Source organism: Sinocyclocheilus rhinocerous, unplaced genomic scaffold (assembly GCF_001515625.1).
Source record: "Sinocyclocheilus rhinocerous isolate Xijiao unplaced genomic scaffold, SAMN03320098_v1.1 scaffold1588, whole genome shotgun sequence".
NCBI classification, from domain to species: domain Eukaryota; kingdom Metazoa; phylum Chordata; class Actinopteri; order Cypriniformes; family Cyprinidae; genus Sinocyclocheilus; species Sinocyclocheilus rhinocerous.
In genome coordinates this window covers 409,333-426,278 of record NW_015648510.1, presented here as the reverse complement: position 1 = coordinate 426,278, position 16,946 = coordinate 409,333, and the positions used below count along the sequence as shown (strand labels likewise).

Below are 16,946 nucleotides of genomic sequence, written 5' to 3'. Positions count from 1 at the left end.
TATAATTATGACAATATTAGGTCAAGGTCAATTTATTTATATAGCACATTTAAAAACAGCTTGTGTATGCCAAAGTGCTGTACATATACAAATAAAGTAAATATAGAGATTGGGAGAATAAAAAGAAATGACTCAACAAACACATAATTAATACAAAAACACATAAAAATACACAAACATACATTTCATCCAAAAGCCAAGGAATACAGATAAGTTTTCAGGCGGGATTTAAAAACAGGAAGAGAAGGCGCAGATCTAATGTCCATAATGTAATAATTGTTATTACATTATGAGCTCAAGATTTTATTACATTTTGAGAAAGTTTTTACATTATGAACATTTTATTACAATAATAATGTAATACTTATTACATTATGTGCAGTTTTTACATTATGTGCAGTTATTACATTATGAGTTACTACAACACTTAACCTCATTTAGATGACTTTTAGAGTTTTTGTTTTTTGCTTTTTTTGACCCATATGAATGGGACTTAAACAAATCTTTATATTTAATTTCATTATTATTTCCGTTGTCTTTGAAATATGGATAAAGTGCACTGCAGAATGTGCTGACAACACTTTATGGTAAACTAAAATGTACTTCAATGTCATTTCTATTAATAAAAAGTCATGTATTTAAATATATTTGTAATTACACATTTGTAATGATGAAGTTGCAATTTAGTACATATAAAATATATTAACTTTAAAAGTAATATTTAACAATACCCTACAGTTAAACTTGCAATCAAGAACTTTACATGTGCTGTAGTAATATAAGTAAAAACTACTTTACTACTTTACTTTAAAGCACAACAAACATTATTAAAAAAACAATGAATTAAAAAGTACTTGAAAGTCAAACTTTTACAAAGTGCACTTTATTAAAAGAAGCAGTCTTGAAATGTATTCTCTTTAATTACATTAAGTTGTCCTTTATTTCATTAATATTATAGTATCTGCAAGCACAGGTTTGTTTATGTAAAGTATATTTCAAGTACACATTCAATACAATTAAGCACGCTTTTTTTTCACAAGGGTCAGTCGGTCAGTTGACTTTGTCTTTCATTATTTGTGTATGAAAGTCAATAATCAGTTGTTGGTATTTGGTTTTAAAGTATGTTTAAAAAAATCTTTAAATAACTTAATTTTTATTCCCTTCTGCATATACTCTGAATTTGCTTTATTTACTGTTTCTCAGCCATGGCTGAATAAATCAGTGTGTCATCCAGTGCGCTGTGAAGTGGCTGTGGTGTGTTTAAGAGAGATTACAAATCAATGCTTCTCCTGAGCCAGTCCACTGTCAATAGTCTTTCTGATATGTTATCGACACACCTCACATTCAGTGCAGAGCATGCGCTCCAATAAAAACATCACATAACAACAGCATCAAGATGTTCATGATGAAATTGGACCATAAGGACTGTGTGTTTCCCTTGATTTGAAAGGGGTCAGCTTGCAACAGTATATATTTTCACAAACAGGAGTGTAAAAAAAGATTCATAACATTTAAACATTTTATAGACCCCTTTCTACAGCCAACGGTGGGTTTATAAGCACAACCACACATACCGATGGCAGTGGAATATATTCAGAAGTATTGACTAGCTGGTCCAGGGGCCAAATTTTCTGGCCACTCTGGTTAAAATTGATTTCATAAAATTGGTATCGAAAAAAGTATCGTTCAGGAACCGGTCTCGAAGTCAAGGTATCGGTATCGATATCGAAAATCTTTGAACGATACCCAGCCCTACACATGCTTGCCAATAATATTGTACATATATAATTACAATTTAAAATAACTTTTATATTTTAAAATATCTTAAAATGTAATTTATTCAAGTGATGGCAAAGCTAAATTTAGTGGCACACGGTCCTTCAGAAATCATTCTAATACGCTGATTGATGCTCAATTATTAATAATTGTTATTATTATTATCAATGTTGAAAACATTTTTGGTTTCTTAATATTTTCAGAATTCTTTGATAAATAGAAAGTTCAAAAGAGCACCAGAAATGGAAATTGTTTCTAACATTAGAAATGTCTTTATGGTCACTTTTGATCGGTTTATATTGAAACATGATTTCTGAAGGATCATGTGACCCTGAAGACTGGAATAATTGCTGCTAAAAATTCACCTTTGCTATTACAGGAATAAATTATGGTCACACTTTAGTTTGGGGACCAATTCTCACTATTAATTAACTCATAATTTGCTGCTTATTAATAGTTAACAAGGTAGTTGTTAAGTTTAGGTATGGGGTAGGATTAATGGATCTAAAATATGGTCGTGCACAACAATATATGAATAACTGCAGAGTTATTACTAGCCAATATACTAGTAATGTGCATGTTAATAATAAGCAGCTAGTTAATAGTAAGAATTGATCCTTAAAGTGTTTCCTAAATTACATTTTAATATATTAAAAAACTGTAAATTGTAGTAATGTTTCACAATATTACTGTTTTCATTGTTTTTAGTCAAATAAATAAGAGACTTCTTTCAGAAACATTAGATCTTAATTTTTCCCCAAACTTTTGACCAATAGTGTATATTTATATCATTAAGGGAATAAATTAATTAATTGACAGCAGTACTGGAACCACCAACTGTTATTTTACCTGCAATGTTGGCAAATAGCTCTAAATATGTAATGAAGTGTCACCAGGAAGCACAACAAAAAATGAGCTTTAATTACAGAATTTAACGAAGGTCAAAGTAAATGAGAAGCAATGGGGTGATGAGATACAAGCAATGAGATACAATACTGCAATCACAGACATTCCTATCTGGGAAAATAGATTTCTCAGAGGACTGTCGGGTTTGTTGAAAAACATTGGGCAATTCGCTCTTTAATTTTTACAGAGGTTGTGCAAGCAAAACACCAACATGTTTGATTCAGACAAGGTTAGTATGTCTGAAAGACAAATTTACCTGACCACTTTAGGGAAAACTGATCCTGTTCAAAATTTAAAGAGATATGCGTCTATCAATCAATCGAAGTAAAAAGTAAAATGAGCTTTCGTCCAGATCATTATTAATTTATTCAGATTTTTCAGCAATTTTAATTTGGTTTAAAAATGTTGAATTATGTTCAAATGTTGTAAATATTTGAAACTTTAAACTGAATAAATAATTGTAATCATTCTAGCTGTTGGCACACATTTTAAGGCTTGGTTTTGGTCTGATCAAGTTCTCTTTTAGAAGGTTTTCCTTTTAAAAGTCAAAATGTCCTGTCATCTTCCCCAAGGACCTTTTTCTGTGATCTTAAGCATAGAGAGTGTTCCTTTTCATTTCTGAGTGCAGAGGTTATTTTAAATATGGTGCTACGGAAGTCGTTTTATAAATGAAGCCACCAGGTGACTCTTTGGAATGTTTAGAGGTGATCTAAAATAAAAAATAAATAAAAGGACAGTTTGTGTAAAGGCCTGAGTTAAATGAAAATACATCTTTGAATCTGTATGAGCTCTCTCAGCCAAACTGTCCTTGACGTACTAATAAACTTTCAGAACTGACAACCTACCCAGTCCTATACAATACCATTTATTGAAACTAAAATGCAAAAATGACTCAAAAAAACTTTCTGACAAGACATAAATCAGAAACTTGACTTGCCAAGTCAAGGTGAAAGCAAGATAAATATGATTAATCCTAAAAAGCAAAAGAACTCACGTTTAAATGTGTAAAGGTTAACCAAACCTTGTGCTGTTTTTGTGTATCAACTGCTGCCTTTAGATCCTTGTAAAGAATCTTGTTGATATAAACCAAAGGGTGAAGTTCATTTTAAACAAGATGTCTGATTATTTCCGTCTGACCTCAACTGAATCACCCAAAATTAAAAATTTGCTGAAAATGTACAGGCTATCCAAGATGTAGAGCTTGTTTCTTTATCAGAACAGATTTGGAGAAATGTAGCACTACATCACTTGCTCACCAATGGATCCTCTGCAGTGAATGAGTGCCGTCAGAATGAGAGTCCAAACAGCTGACAAAAACATCACAATAATTCACAAGTAATCCACATGACTCCAGTTCATCAATGAATGTCTTCTATGCAAAAACTACATGTTCGTAATAAACAAACTCAGCATAAATGTGTTTTTAAACTTCAGACAAACCCTATATCCAAAATATCGCTTTCTCAGGTGAAAAAGTTATCTCGTCTGAATTAGGAGAGAAATATGCACAGATGAAATACTGATTATAAGCAAAATCATTTCTAAACCAATATATCAGTGGATTTTGAAGTGAGAGGACAACCGCAGGGTTTACATTTTCACTATAAGCATTATTATAGATTATGGACTCGTATTTTGGCCAGAAGCATCAGTTTAAAGTTAATGATGGACTTGTTTCTTACAAACATGCAGCTTTTCGCTTCACAAGACACTGGTGTTGTTTGGATTGATTGTTGTGAGGTTTTGTGATCAGCTGTTTGGACTCTCATTCTGACGGCACCCATTCACTGCACAGAATCCATTGGCGAGCAAATGATGTAATGCTAAATTTCTCCAAATCTGTTCAGATGAAGAAAAAAACTCATCTATATCTCTGATGGCCTGAGAGTAAGTTTTAAAAAAAAAATTCATTTTTGGGTGAACTATTGCTTTAACAACTATATTTGACAGAAACCATGGACCAAAGAACTGTTGATGTAATGCTAAATTTCTCCAAATCTGTTCAGATGAAGAAAAAAACTAATCTATATCTCTGATGGCCTGAGAGTAAGTTTAAAAAAAAAAAATCATTTTTGGGTGAACTATTGCTTTAACAACTATATTTGACAGAAACCATGGACCAAAGAACTGTTACACCTGCAAAGGGGCATTTCTTAAAGCCACAGCAGCAAAAACCCTGAATGTTTCTAAGTGTTTCTAAGAGAGGGTGAAAACAAAAACAACTTACTCATATTATAAATGGACCTCAGGGTGAAAAAAATGTGATAATAAAATCTGTATGATATGACTCCTTTAAAGTTCTCCATGCACACTGTAAATGTCATCCCCAGTAAACCCCTCCTGGCCTATCCATCAAATTTTGATTGCAGCGTGTTTGTGTTTCTATCCATTTCTCTAGATTTTTATATTTGAGAATAACATCTACTATCGGGCCACTGTGGAGAACAGATCCATCCGTCTTGTTTCCACTGGGAAGGAGGGTGTGATATTCAACGGTCTGAGCGACTGGCTCTATGAAGGTATGAAAGATTTGTATAAAAACATGGACATTTGTATTAATGCCTTGCAAAGTTCAATGAGGTTTTGTCAGGACAAGTATTGGCCAGAAAAAGTGTTGTCTTTCTCGAGACCTGAGAGCTAAGGTGAACATTCAACAAATCAAAAGCAAGTATGCATCTTTAAAGAGTACAATGTACTGTAATCTACATGAAACAAGTTGCGTCTGATGTAGAAGAGGCAGATTTTGATGGTGATAGATATTGTTAAAGAGGCAGATATGATGGTGATAGATTCTGTGCATTGTCAAAGAATCAAAGCAAGGAAAATCAATATCCCAGCATCTCCCAGAATGCACCACTATCCTTGGACAAGACTCAGCGGTTGTGGATTTTAGCTTAGTGTGCTGTGAGTCTCCCATTTAAACTTTAATCTGGGCTCATATTGAGGAGACTGACCCTTGGCATGAGTTTATGAGGCGCCGAAGGTCTCGAAATTGACACTTATTATTTATTGAAGGGGATGAATGTATTAAAGAGAGCAGAGACTCATCCTGACCTATTTCTGATGCTCCTGATCTCAGTCTCTTTGCTTCGGTTTTCAGTATGTATGATTTATCTTTCTGTTAGTCATCCACCATATTTGCATTCTTTGTTTTGTTTTTGTTTTTTACACATTGATTGGGGTAGTTTTGGCTCAGCGATTCTGATTGGATGACCCACATTCAAAGCCATTGTAAAACAGCTATTAATCACACACCTGTGATGTCATTTGAATTCTATATTAATGCGCCAAGTTTCTTGGTAACCCTAAACAGACTATGTTACGGAGAGAACAGAGGAAGCGTGTGGATACATATGCAAGCTTTTATTAAACAGAGACATGGTCATAACAGGCAAGGATCGACACTGGCAAACAAGGTTGAACAGGGCTAGACAAAAGAGCATTCTTAACACAGGCGTGGGTCATAACATCGGCGAACGTTATCCAAAGGGCAGAGCAAAGGGGTAATCCAAAACAGGCTAGAGTCCAGGCGAGAAGCATACAGTATCCAACCGGGATGCGACGACAGGGGTAATCCAGAGCAAGGGAAATCCAGGGCAGGCAGAGAACACACAGAAACGAGATACACAGGCTAGGATATAAACACGGGAAAATCAGGCAAAGAACAAGACTAGATTAGACTAAGAAAACTAGAGCAGGCTCTGTAAAGTAGCTATCAGCTATGGTAGCGATATGTGCTTACAATACTCGGCTCTGAGTGGTGGTTAGGACCTCGTATTTATAGTGTGTGTGATTGGCTACAGGTGAGAGTGTGATTAGTGAAATGGAAATGTAGTCCAGGGTGACGTGTAACAGTCTGTGTAGTATGAAAGTCAATGTAATCAGAAGGTGACTTCTGGTGGCGAGCGGACGGAAGACCACGGGCAGGTTTCGTGACAGACTAAAGGGTGAACTCCATCATGCTGAAATCATTCTTTGAGATTTCAAATATACAGCACATCTGGGTGCATTGGATATGTATACATATGTGCAAATGCATAATAGTTTATATTAGTTAAATATATTAAATGCAATTAGCTGAACTTATAGTGCCTTTTTGACTTAAAGTAAGACTTCAGTACAACTTTGTATGTCATTTCATAATTACTTATTGTCTTTGAAATGTGGTTAAAGTGTACTGCTGAATGTACTGATATGCATTTATGGTAAACTAAAATATACTTTAATGTGTTTTCTTTTGAACCCTGCATGTGATGTATTTTAATAGATTTGTAATTACACATTTGTAAAGATGAAGTTGCAATTTAGTACATTTAAAGTATTTAACGTATATTAACTTTAAAGTAAAATGCTTTAGTAGATTAATCAACAAATCATATATACTATATATATATATATATATATATATATTATTATTATTTTTATTATTATTAATAATAATAATATATACAATAAGTTTGCAAGACTTTTTTTTCAAGTGAAGTTAACAAATCATCCAAAGGGAATGAGCATTATATACATTATTTCTGATAAAAATTCACAATTCCACCTTTCTTTATTGTGGCTGCTAATAATCTATGAAGACTTCTTAATGCATAGCGAGTTCCTGCTGACATGCTATTGCATTTTTTGCCATGAACGTGTAGTCTAGTAAAAGAGCAGTATCACAGTAAGCTTGGAGTGAGCCAAATGAGGAGGGGGAAACACACTCTACACTCTATAGGCTGTAATACAGAAACTTCCTATCTTGATTCTGGACTTAAGATTTGAATAAATGAAATTACCATGGTTATTAAAAAGATAGAATAGGATACTGAGTTAGTTTCTGTAATACAGCCCCAGGACTCCAAATCTCAGATCTCTTTTTCCAGTCTGTGCTGCCCACATAGTGATCCAACCTGTTGGTTCAAGTTTACATGTGCCCCATGGAGCCTCTCTGAACTGTCCTTGACTTCCTGTCCATGGGTTTTAAGGTCAGTCATTGTTCATGTGAATGGCTCACAGCAGTCGAGTTCACCCGCAGATCCTCTGAATGATTAATGCATCGTCAAGCTTTGTGCAGTCTGAGGCTGTTGAATACAAATTCAGAGTCTGTTCTGTGTTTGGAGGAGAACAGGTGGCCATGCATTCATTGACGATGGAGTTTATGCCTGCTGGACCCTTCTGGATATGGAGTTCCCTGATGTGCTTTGGGAAAGGTTAATGTATGTTAATTCAGATTACCCATGCCAACCAAAAAAGGCCTAAAACAACCGATATCCATCATTACAAGAGCAGTTTAATTCCTCCAGCTGTATGGAGTTGCATTAAAGTCGAACGATCCACAGTGTTCATTTACTTAATGTGATTTGAAAGTGGCTGAAAGTTATTATGAGGAAAGTGTTCTAATCAACTTCGCCCCTACACATTCCCCTTTCTGTTTTTTTTTGGAGATCAAGAATGTAGATTGTTGCATTGTTGTGAGTATGCTTTCTTAGAGTAGTTCATCACTTTGCAGAGAGGATATTAATTACCTCAATCAGTCTGCATAATCAATGCTGAGTTTTAATTACGCCTGGATAATCAGTGAACCGCATGTAGTTCTTGCTGTGGCAGACCACGTCTGCTCTAATGAAGATCATGAAATGAACCCTGCAAGAAGCTCGCAGTAAGGCGCACTTCTTGCATCCTTGCAGCATTCGCTTCTGCGTGTTTGCAAGATCGTAGGATGTCCCGTTTGCCGTTTCATGATTCAGAAATTTGCTCACAAATTACTGCTGTCCTTTTTGGACAATTCACTTCAGCAGTGCAGACTTCATAGCAACATTGAAAGTGTAAAGAAGCCTGATTTTTGTTTTATTTTGAAATATAAAAAAACACTAAAAACGTTTGGGAGCCTATTCAAATATTTAGTTCTAAAGTTATTTGCAATCAAAAATTTGGCTGTTTGAGACACTCCCCTAGAACAATTTTTTCAAGAATCCAGTGATGAGGCTGGTGGAGTTTTTATTTTTAATAGAATTTTTTTAATTAAAAGAGTAATCAGTCAAAGGCAACATTAATATGACTCGTTATTTTAAATGTCCTGTATTTGAAAGGATGGATATTGTACGTTTTTGCAGCTAGTGCATGACACTGTGGTGGCTAACCACATTAAATGAAAACAATTAAGACAAAACTAGCTAATCTTCTGTTTGTAATTATAATCCAGAAAATGTATTTCTCAAGTGAATTTTTAAGGAACAATGCAGTCTCTAATATGCCCACTAAACTAAGTATACAGTGAACCTCCTAATTTTGTCAGTTTATGAACTTGAGTGTTTAGAAGATTTAGCTCCTAATAGCTAATATTTATCTTATTGGAACTTTTCAGATATCTATCAGAAACATGTACAAATTTATAGGTGGGCTTAGGGTTACTTCTTCATAATGGTGTAATTGTAATGGAACAATTCACCAAAAAAATAAAATTTGCTGAAAATTTAGATTTGAGTTTTTTTTTTCTTTTTTTTCTGAGTTTGTTTTTTCATTGGAACAGATTTGGAGAAATTTAGTAAATTAATACATCACTTGCTCAGCAATGGATCCTCTGCAGTGAATGGGTGCCGTCAGAATGAGAGTCCAACAGCTGATAAAAACATCACAATAATCCACAAGTAATTCACATGAGTCCAGTCTATCAATGTCTTGTGAAGTGAAAGCTGTGCATTTGTAAGAAACAAATCCATCAAGACATTTTATTTTTAAACCATTGTTTCTGGCCATAGTGCATAATAATGCTTCCTGATGCCCTCTCACATTAAAATCCACTGACATACTTGTTTAGGACTGTTTTCACTTGTAGATAGTCCTTGATCTGTGCATATTTCTCTCCTGATTCAGATAAGACAACTAGTGAAAATAATGGATAGAGGACTTGTAGCCACAAACAACAGTTTCAAGTTAAAAATGACTTAATAATGTATTTGTTTCATACAAACACGCAGCTTTTCACTTCACACTTAAATGATGGATTGGAGTGGTGTGGGTTACTTGTGGATTATTGTAATGTTTTTTTTATCAGCTGTTTGGACTCTCATTCTGACGGCACCCATTCACTGCAAATGATCCAATGGTGAGCAAGTGATGTAATGCTAAGTTTCTCCAAATCTGTGCAGATAAAGAAACAAACCCATCTACATCTTGCATAGCCTGAGGGTGAGTACATTTTCAGCAAATTTTCATTTTTGGGTGAACCATTCCTTTAAGCACTAAATCTGGCAGAACCTCCAGCACTCCAGACAGATTTGTAGACGTTTATGACAGACCTCCCTATACACCTCACAGCAGTATGCTGCTGCCCAGCATATCTCGCCTTTCATTTGCATTAAGTTCAGCAGTTTCCGATGTTTTTGACTCTCTCACAATTTGCTTTGCACTACTGTCAATCCCACAATCCCTCGTACAAGCCTGCCATTCAGCTTCCATAGAGAATTCACTGAAAATGCTGCTCATTCTGTGGCAGTGAACATGTATGTTAAGAAAGCCAAACTTCACCATCCACATTAATGGTTCCGCTCTCAGTACTCGCTGCAGTTGGCTGTCCTCATATGGCCTTATGTTTTGGTTGGAACAGTCTGCAATGTCTGTAGCGGAAATGAAGCTATTTTTATTAAAGATTAAGAGGCTGGTTTTGAGAACACACGGTCATATGCAGACAGCTTCTTGTTTTTCTGATAACTGGATATCATTAATCTGATTAAAGCGTGTGTTCGGTTTGTGTGCAGTCATATCCTGAGGTGTCATTACAGCGTTTAGAATGCAATCTCTTACTGAGGCTCTCTACTGCCCCCTGCTGAAGTGAGCTACTAAACTGACCTACATTGGTTACAAAGAGATAAGAAAACTCATATTAAAAGGGCTTTACCTTTTAAATATAAACCACTGTTTGTTAGTTTGAAAGAAATGTGTGGTTTTATTCAGCAAGGATGCATTGAATTGATCAAAAGTAACAGTAAAGACATTTGTAATGTTGCAGAAGTTTTAAACTTACTTTCTGTTCATCAAGGAATCTTAAAAGAAAAAAATATAGCGTCACAGCTATTTTCAACATTAATAATGAAAAAGTTTCTTGAGCAGCAAATCAGTATATAAAATGATTTCAGAAAAGAACCATGTGATGCTAAAAACTGGAATAGTAGCTGTGTAATGTGGGGTTTGGGTTTTGTTTTTGTTTCATGTTCATGTCCATGTCTTTTATTTTGTAATTGTTTCCTGATGTTAGTGTCATGCTTCCCTTGCCTCATGTCTCTCTGGCTTGTGACACTGTAAATAAACTGCACTTGGGTTCTTCACTACTCTCGCCTTCAGTGGACTGATTCATTACAAGCTGCTGAAATTTCAGCTTTGCCATCACATTTAAAGATATTTTCAAATAATAAACATTTATTTTAAATTGTAATAATAGCTTTTTAACCCAAAAGTTGGGTTAGTCCATATTTGACCCAACGTTGGATTGAAACAACCCAGCATTTTTTAGAGTGTACAAGTATCAGATTATATTTATTTCTTGTGAATCATGATCTCAGGATTACAGCATGAATCACATTTATTAACAGTAAATATAATACTAAATATTACCACTGATAAAACTATAAAACACTTTAATTTACCCTAATGATTAACAGCAGCATTTAACTAAATATTTAGTTGCAAAATGTATTAAAATCAGTGATTTGCCATGCTATACTAATCCTTAAAAAAGTGGCTTGTTACTGGAAAATGTGCACTAATTTGAAAACAGTTCTGCTGTCATGGTACCAAAAAAAAAAAAATGTAGCAATGGTAGTAGCGCTGCAACTTTGATTTAGTCACTCCTCTCACTGCTGCAAACAGTCCTGTTAGAGAAACGCACTGTCTCTGTGAGTGTAAAACAGTCCTTTAGATTAGCTGCTAATGAGGCTGATGTGTTTTACACACCTCTGTATCACAGGAGAGAATAATCGCATAGTTTTAGCAGTCCACAAAAATGACTAGCCCTCTTTCAACACCCTCCAATTTGCAGCTGGGAGATATACTCTACTCATATTCTGCACACCTCCCAAAAGAAGTGTTAATTCATGCTGTTCTCAAGCTAAAATTAAACCGTGTGCTCTCATGAGTTTGGCACTATAGGGATGGTCAGGACGGTCGACTAGTCGTCTGGTTCACAGTATAATTTCTCCTGTGTGACTGCAGCAGCAGGAGCGCTTTGAGTTTTCTCACTGGCAGCGGTTCTGAAGTGTAACACAGCTGGAGCTCTACAAAAAATAGTAACGACATTGGTTATTTCCTTTGATAACGGCCATACATTATAGAATGGGCTTCATGAAATCTTCATGAGGAGGAACACCACATTTACACTGAAATGGTAATTCATTAATATAAGGAACAGAAGCTAATCCTCAAATGCCTACATTTTCTGAGTAGTTAAACTAAAATTATTGTATTTTAAGAATTTGGTATTAAAATAAAACAATGATTTTTTATTTATTTTTTGTTAACTGAAATAAAGAAAAACATAAATAAAAATACAAATGTTGGCTTGGCGGCTAAGTGAAATAAAATAAGTTAAGGTAGTAAATAACTAAAACTGATATAAAAATAAGTCAAAGCTAAATATAATTAAAAACTAATAAAAACTATAAAAGTACATAACAAAATTGCTCAAACTTGAAATAAATTAAAATTGGCAGTGCTTCTTTTTTTAAATTATTGCTAAATTATTTAACAGCCTACAAGTTTGGATTTTGCAGAATGCAAGTTGTTAAATATTTCTTTATGAAAGAACGCTATGTTTCTTTTTTAAAAGAAGCCAAACCAGAAATACTGCACTAACATGTAGTAGCGTTTGAAATGACGAATGGCTTTAGTTGAGTGATTGTGTTCGCATGCGCTAGCGGAGCTGATCAGACCTCCACAGGCCTTCACCCTCATTGAATTATCTTCTCAATGAACTCCAGCTAATTAAGTTGCTAATGGCTTGTTAGAAGCCTGTTATTACCCTGATGAATCCAATGAAGGTGAAGAACAATGCTAAAGTCATGTTTGTTAGGGCTCTTTTGAATTTAAATGAGAATCTTAGAAATGTGCTGCTTACAGACATAGAAAGACGTGTGCTGACGTGTGGAACGTGAACAATGGACCTGTTTGATTGATCTCTCATTGCTGCAGTATGATCAATGTAAAGCAGAAATCAGCAGACTCTAAAGAGGACATATGTACTCTATTTGTAGATTGTCTGAGTATATTTAACTGAAGTGGGTGTCCAGGGGAAAAGGGCAAGACAACAGCTTTTGCAATCTAAGAGACATATTCACACCCAGAGAGGAAAAAAAAGAAAGAAAAGTGAATTGGTGTATTATGAATAAGTGAATATTTAAAGGGATAGTTCACCCAAAATTGAAAATTCTGTCATTAAAGGTGCAATAGGTGATTGTCTTCAGAAACATTTTTTTGTTATGCTGGTTGAAAGTCTCTTCACATCCCGATAGCAATCATTAAGTTAAGTGGTCTAAATTTATTTGTCTGTATTTATATATTCTGGGGAATTCGTAGGATCAAGAAATGTTCGTCCAATCAAAACGCTCGGTCCAAGCGTTTTAATTGGCTTTCCTACCTGCCTGTCAACGTATGTATTATCATCCTGTCGCGCAGACAGGATACGTCATCAGCGAGTTCACGCACGCTGTGCAGACAGAGCGAGAATGGCAGGCAAACATCAACAACCCGATCTTCCTTCCTGGTATTGTAGTACTTTTAAAGATTTCTCACCGGTGAATGACACATGATGTAGCCCAGCGGTTAATCCAGTCCTCGCGCCAGCTCGTTAGAAGTGAGCTACGTGCATGAACTGTGTTCCGATCGATATGATCCCTACACAGTGTTCATTGCTCCCTACTCCCTGAGCGGGGGAAATCCGTTGAAGTTTACTTCACTTCGGAACATGGGCTGGAATTGGGAACCGCTGATGTAACCTATTGTAGTAATGTTGTCTCTGGTCTGTGAGCGTAAATGCGTTCAGGGGGCATGGCTTTGGACGGCGATTGCAGGGAGGATGGGACTTTCGCTTTCAGTGCTATCAGGCTAAAGTTAGCATTTTCCAAGATCTCCTACTGCACCTTTAATTACTCACCCTCATGTCGTTCCAAACCTGTAGGACCTTCGTTCAACTTCAGAACACAAATTAAGATTTTTTGATGAAATCTGAGAGCTTTCTGACCCTCCCATAGACAGTGGTTCAACCGTAATTTTACGAAGCTACGAGAATACTTTTTGTGTGCAAAGAAAACAAAAATAACGAATTTATTCAACATTTCGTCTCCTCCGCGTCACCCTGGCGCCATTTTGGAGAGTATCACAATGTATGCACGTGCTTTGATCTGAACGTAAACAACGTACATGGTGCTGCTGACACAGAACAGCATACATTGTTTACGTTCAGCGGATACTCTCCAAAATGGCAGAACTGTTTTATAAACTCGCAGTTCTAAGAAAGTTCGTAAACTTACAATTAAAAAAACTGTCCGAAATTTGAGATGTTCTCAGAAGTGCAAGAACACAGAAGACTTTAGAACTCAGAAGTGCATAGAAACTATTATAAACTCACAATTCTGAGAAAGTCCAAATTGCGAGATGTAAATGTCACAGTGTCTGGTTGTTGTGCCCTGGACTGGCCACTTGATGGCGCTCTCCCATTTCACGCCCTCCGCTTCTCAGTGGGGATGATAATCAGTAATGAAAAGAACCGGGCAAAGAACTATGGGAAATGGAGTTTATGACAAGTAACAGTGAAAGGGGAGAGCGCCATCAAGTGGTCAGTCCAGGGCGCAACAACCAGACACTGTGACAGTAAACTTGTATTTTTGAGAAAAATAATCAGAATTGTGAGATGTTAACTCAAAATAGTTAGCTATAAGCACACAATTCTGAGAAAGATGAATTGTGAGATGCAAATTTGCAATTTTGAGAAAAATAGTCAGAATTGCAGGACGCTAACTCAAAATTGCAAGATTTGTAATTGTGAGAAATACCATCAGAATTCTAGGTAACACATATTCTGCATGACCATATTCTACATCCTTAATCCTAAAAATACCTAAACTTAACTACCTTACTAACTATTAATAAGCAGCAAATTACTGTAGGAGTTTATTGAGGCAAAGTCATAGTTAATGGTTTGTTAATAGCAAGAATTGCACCTTAATATAAAGTGTGACCGAATTCTATGTTATAAACTTGCAATTCTGAGGAAAAAATTGCAAGAAATAAAGTCAAAATGTGTCACTGCATTCACATTCACTGCAATACTAAAACGTTTACCAGGTTTAGTAGATGTTGTTGTTGTTGTTTTGGATAATGGGAGGAAAAATGGATAATGGAAATGCTGGGTTTAAACAGTAAAGTTTTATAGCCTAAACTATCAGCTCATTTTCCCCCTATTCCACAGCTGTGTCCTCTGATTAAAGAAGGACAAGTGTGAGAGGACTGTGTGTGTGTGCTAGACACGGCTTTACTGTCCTCCAGCTCTCAAAACACACACTCCTGTTTCATCCATCATTCAGCTCTGCCATTAAACCTCCCTGTGTGAGCAATCAACAGCCCAACAAGCTTCCTGGCTCACTACTGAGAGTGTGAGTGTGTGTTTGGCAGAAAAAAGGACACAGAAAGACACAGAAAACAGCAATGAGAGAGACGTGTTTGCAGGGTTTCTGACATCTTACGCCTAATGAGAGCCATTTTTGCTGTTTTGCACAGAGATGTCTGCGGCAGGCTTGGTTTGGTTCATCCACAAGTCAGCATCTCTGTAATGATCAGATTCATTGAAAAGCTCCCATGATAGTCACAAGCATTTTCTCTAAAATATCCACATCATGCTCTCTAGGCATTGAAATACGTTATTGAAACTCTCAGCCGCTGAGGCAGTTATTGTCCTCAATGGCATTAAGGAGCTAGTTCAACCAAAAAATGTGAATCAAAATGTTTTCCAAGCTATTGCATATGGACCCGTGACTCGAAATGCACAGGATTGTGGGATATCATTGGCAGTGAAGGATACATCTGTGCTGCATTCTGATGCAGTTATTGTCCTCAGTGACATTAAATGGCTAGCTCACTCAAACATGTGAATCAAAATGTTTTCAAAGCTACTGTATATGGACCCATAACAGGATTGTGGGATAATATTGGCAGTGAAGTATACATCTAGATGTTAACCAAATGCAGGCATCTCTTTAGGCAAGATGTTGAGCAAACAAGGATCCGGATGTGTTGTTATGTCTTGTTACTTCTAAGAAGCCTTCTTACTGACTGAAAAGTGGTCACACTTTATTTTAAGGTCCAAATCTTGCTATTAACAAACCATTGAATATGACTTTTGTCTCAATAAACTCCTAATTTGCTGCTTATTAATAGTTAGTAAGGTAGTTGTTAAGTTTAAATATTGGGAAGAATTAGGGATGTAGATTATGGTCATGCAGAATATGTGCTAAAGTATTAATAAACCGCCAATATGTTAATAATAGGCATGCTAATAAGCAACTTAATAGTGAGAATTGGTCCCTATACTAAAGTGTTATCTGAAAAGTCAACATTTTTTAGAATGAATTGAGCAAGGAAGAGTTTTGTGGCTTGTGAATTTACAGTATGCAATATTAAAACAAATGTAATATTTCCCAAATGTCTGCTACAAATAAAAGTAGTTTGAAAATACACAACTGTAATACACAGTCTATATAAATTAATGTCAATTAGAAAAAGTGACGCATGTTAACACTAATAGAAAATGCCTTTTAAATTTGTACATGGTGTAATTGTACATGAATTTGTGAAAATGAGATTTACTTCAAATTCAAAATCATATTTATATCAAAACACACACTCATTTCAGGTAAACTTTTTCATTCTTCATTTTCATTCAAATTGGCAAACATGTAGAAAACAGTGTAATTCACAACCACAAATCCGAAATGATTTGAATTTGTGAAATTCTTGATGAAATGAGTGTTATTGCATTATATATCATTATTCCATGGTCTGTCTGAATACTGGATTCTGATTGGCTGGAGGGTATGCAGTAAAACCGTTTAATGCACAGGTAGTTCCAAGTGAGTTTAATCACCGTTCTATATCAATGCACTGCTTTAATTGATGCACACAAACCCACACACATCACACGCACACACACACACACACACACACACAGAGAGAGAGAGAGAGAGTGTGTGTGTGAGATCGCAGATTGCGCTGCACACACACACGCACACACA

The 16,946-nt window shown here is 35.7% G+C and overlaps 1 protein-coding gene across 1 annotated transcript in view; it reads left to right on the top strand.

Moving 5' to 3' along the window:
• The window catches only part of LOC107709766 (dipeptidyl aminopeptidase-like protein 6), a 355,032-nt gene that overhangs the window by 303,005 nt on the left and 35,081 nt on the right, over positions 1–16,946 (top strand). Inside the window, exon 10 of the mRNA XM_016514371.1 lies at positions 5,081–5,201. Within this exon, the coding sequence (XP_016369857.1) occupies positions 5,081–5,201 (121 nt within the window). The remainder of the gene's footprint in view (positions 1–5,080; positions 5,202–16,946) is intronic.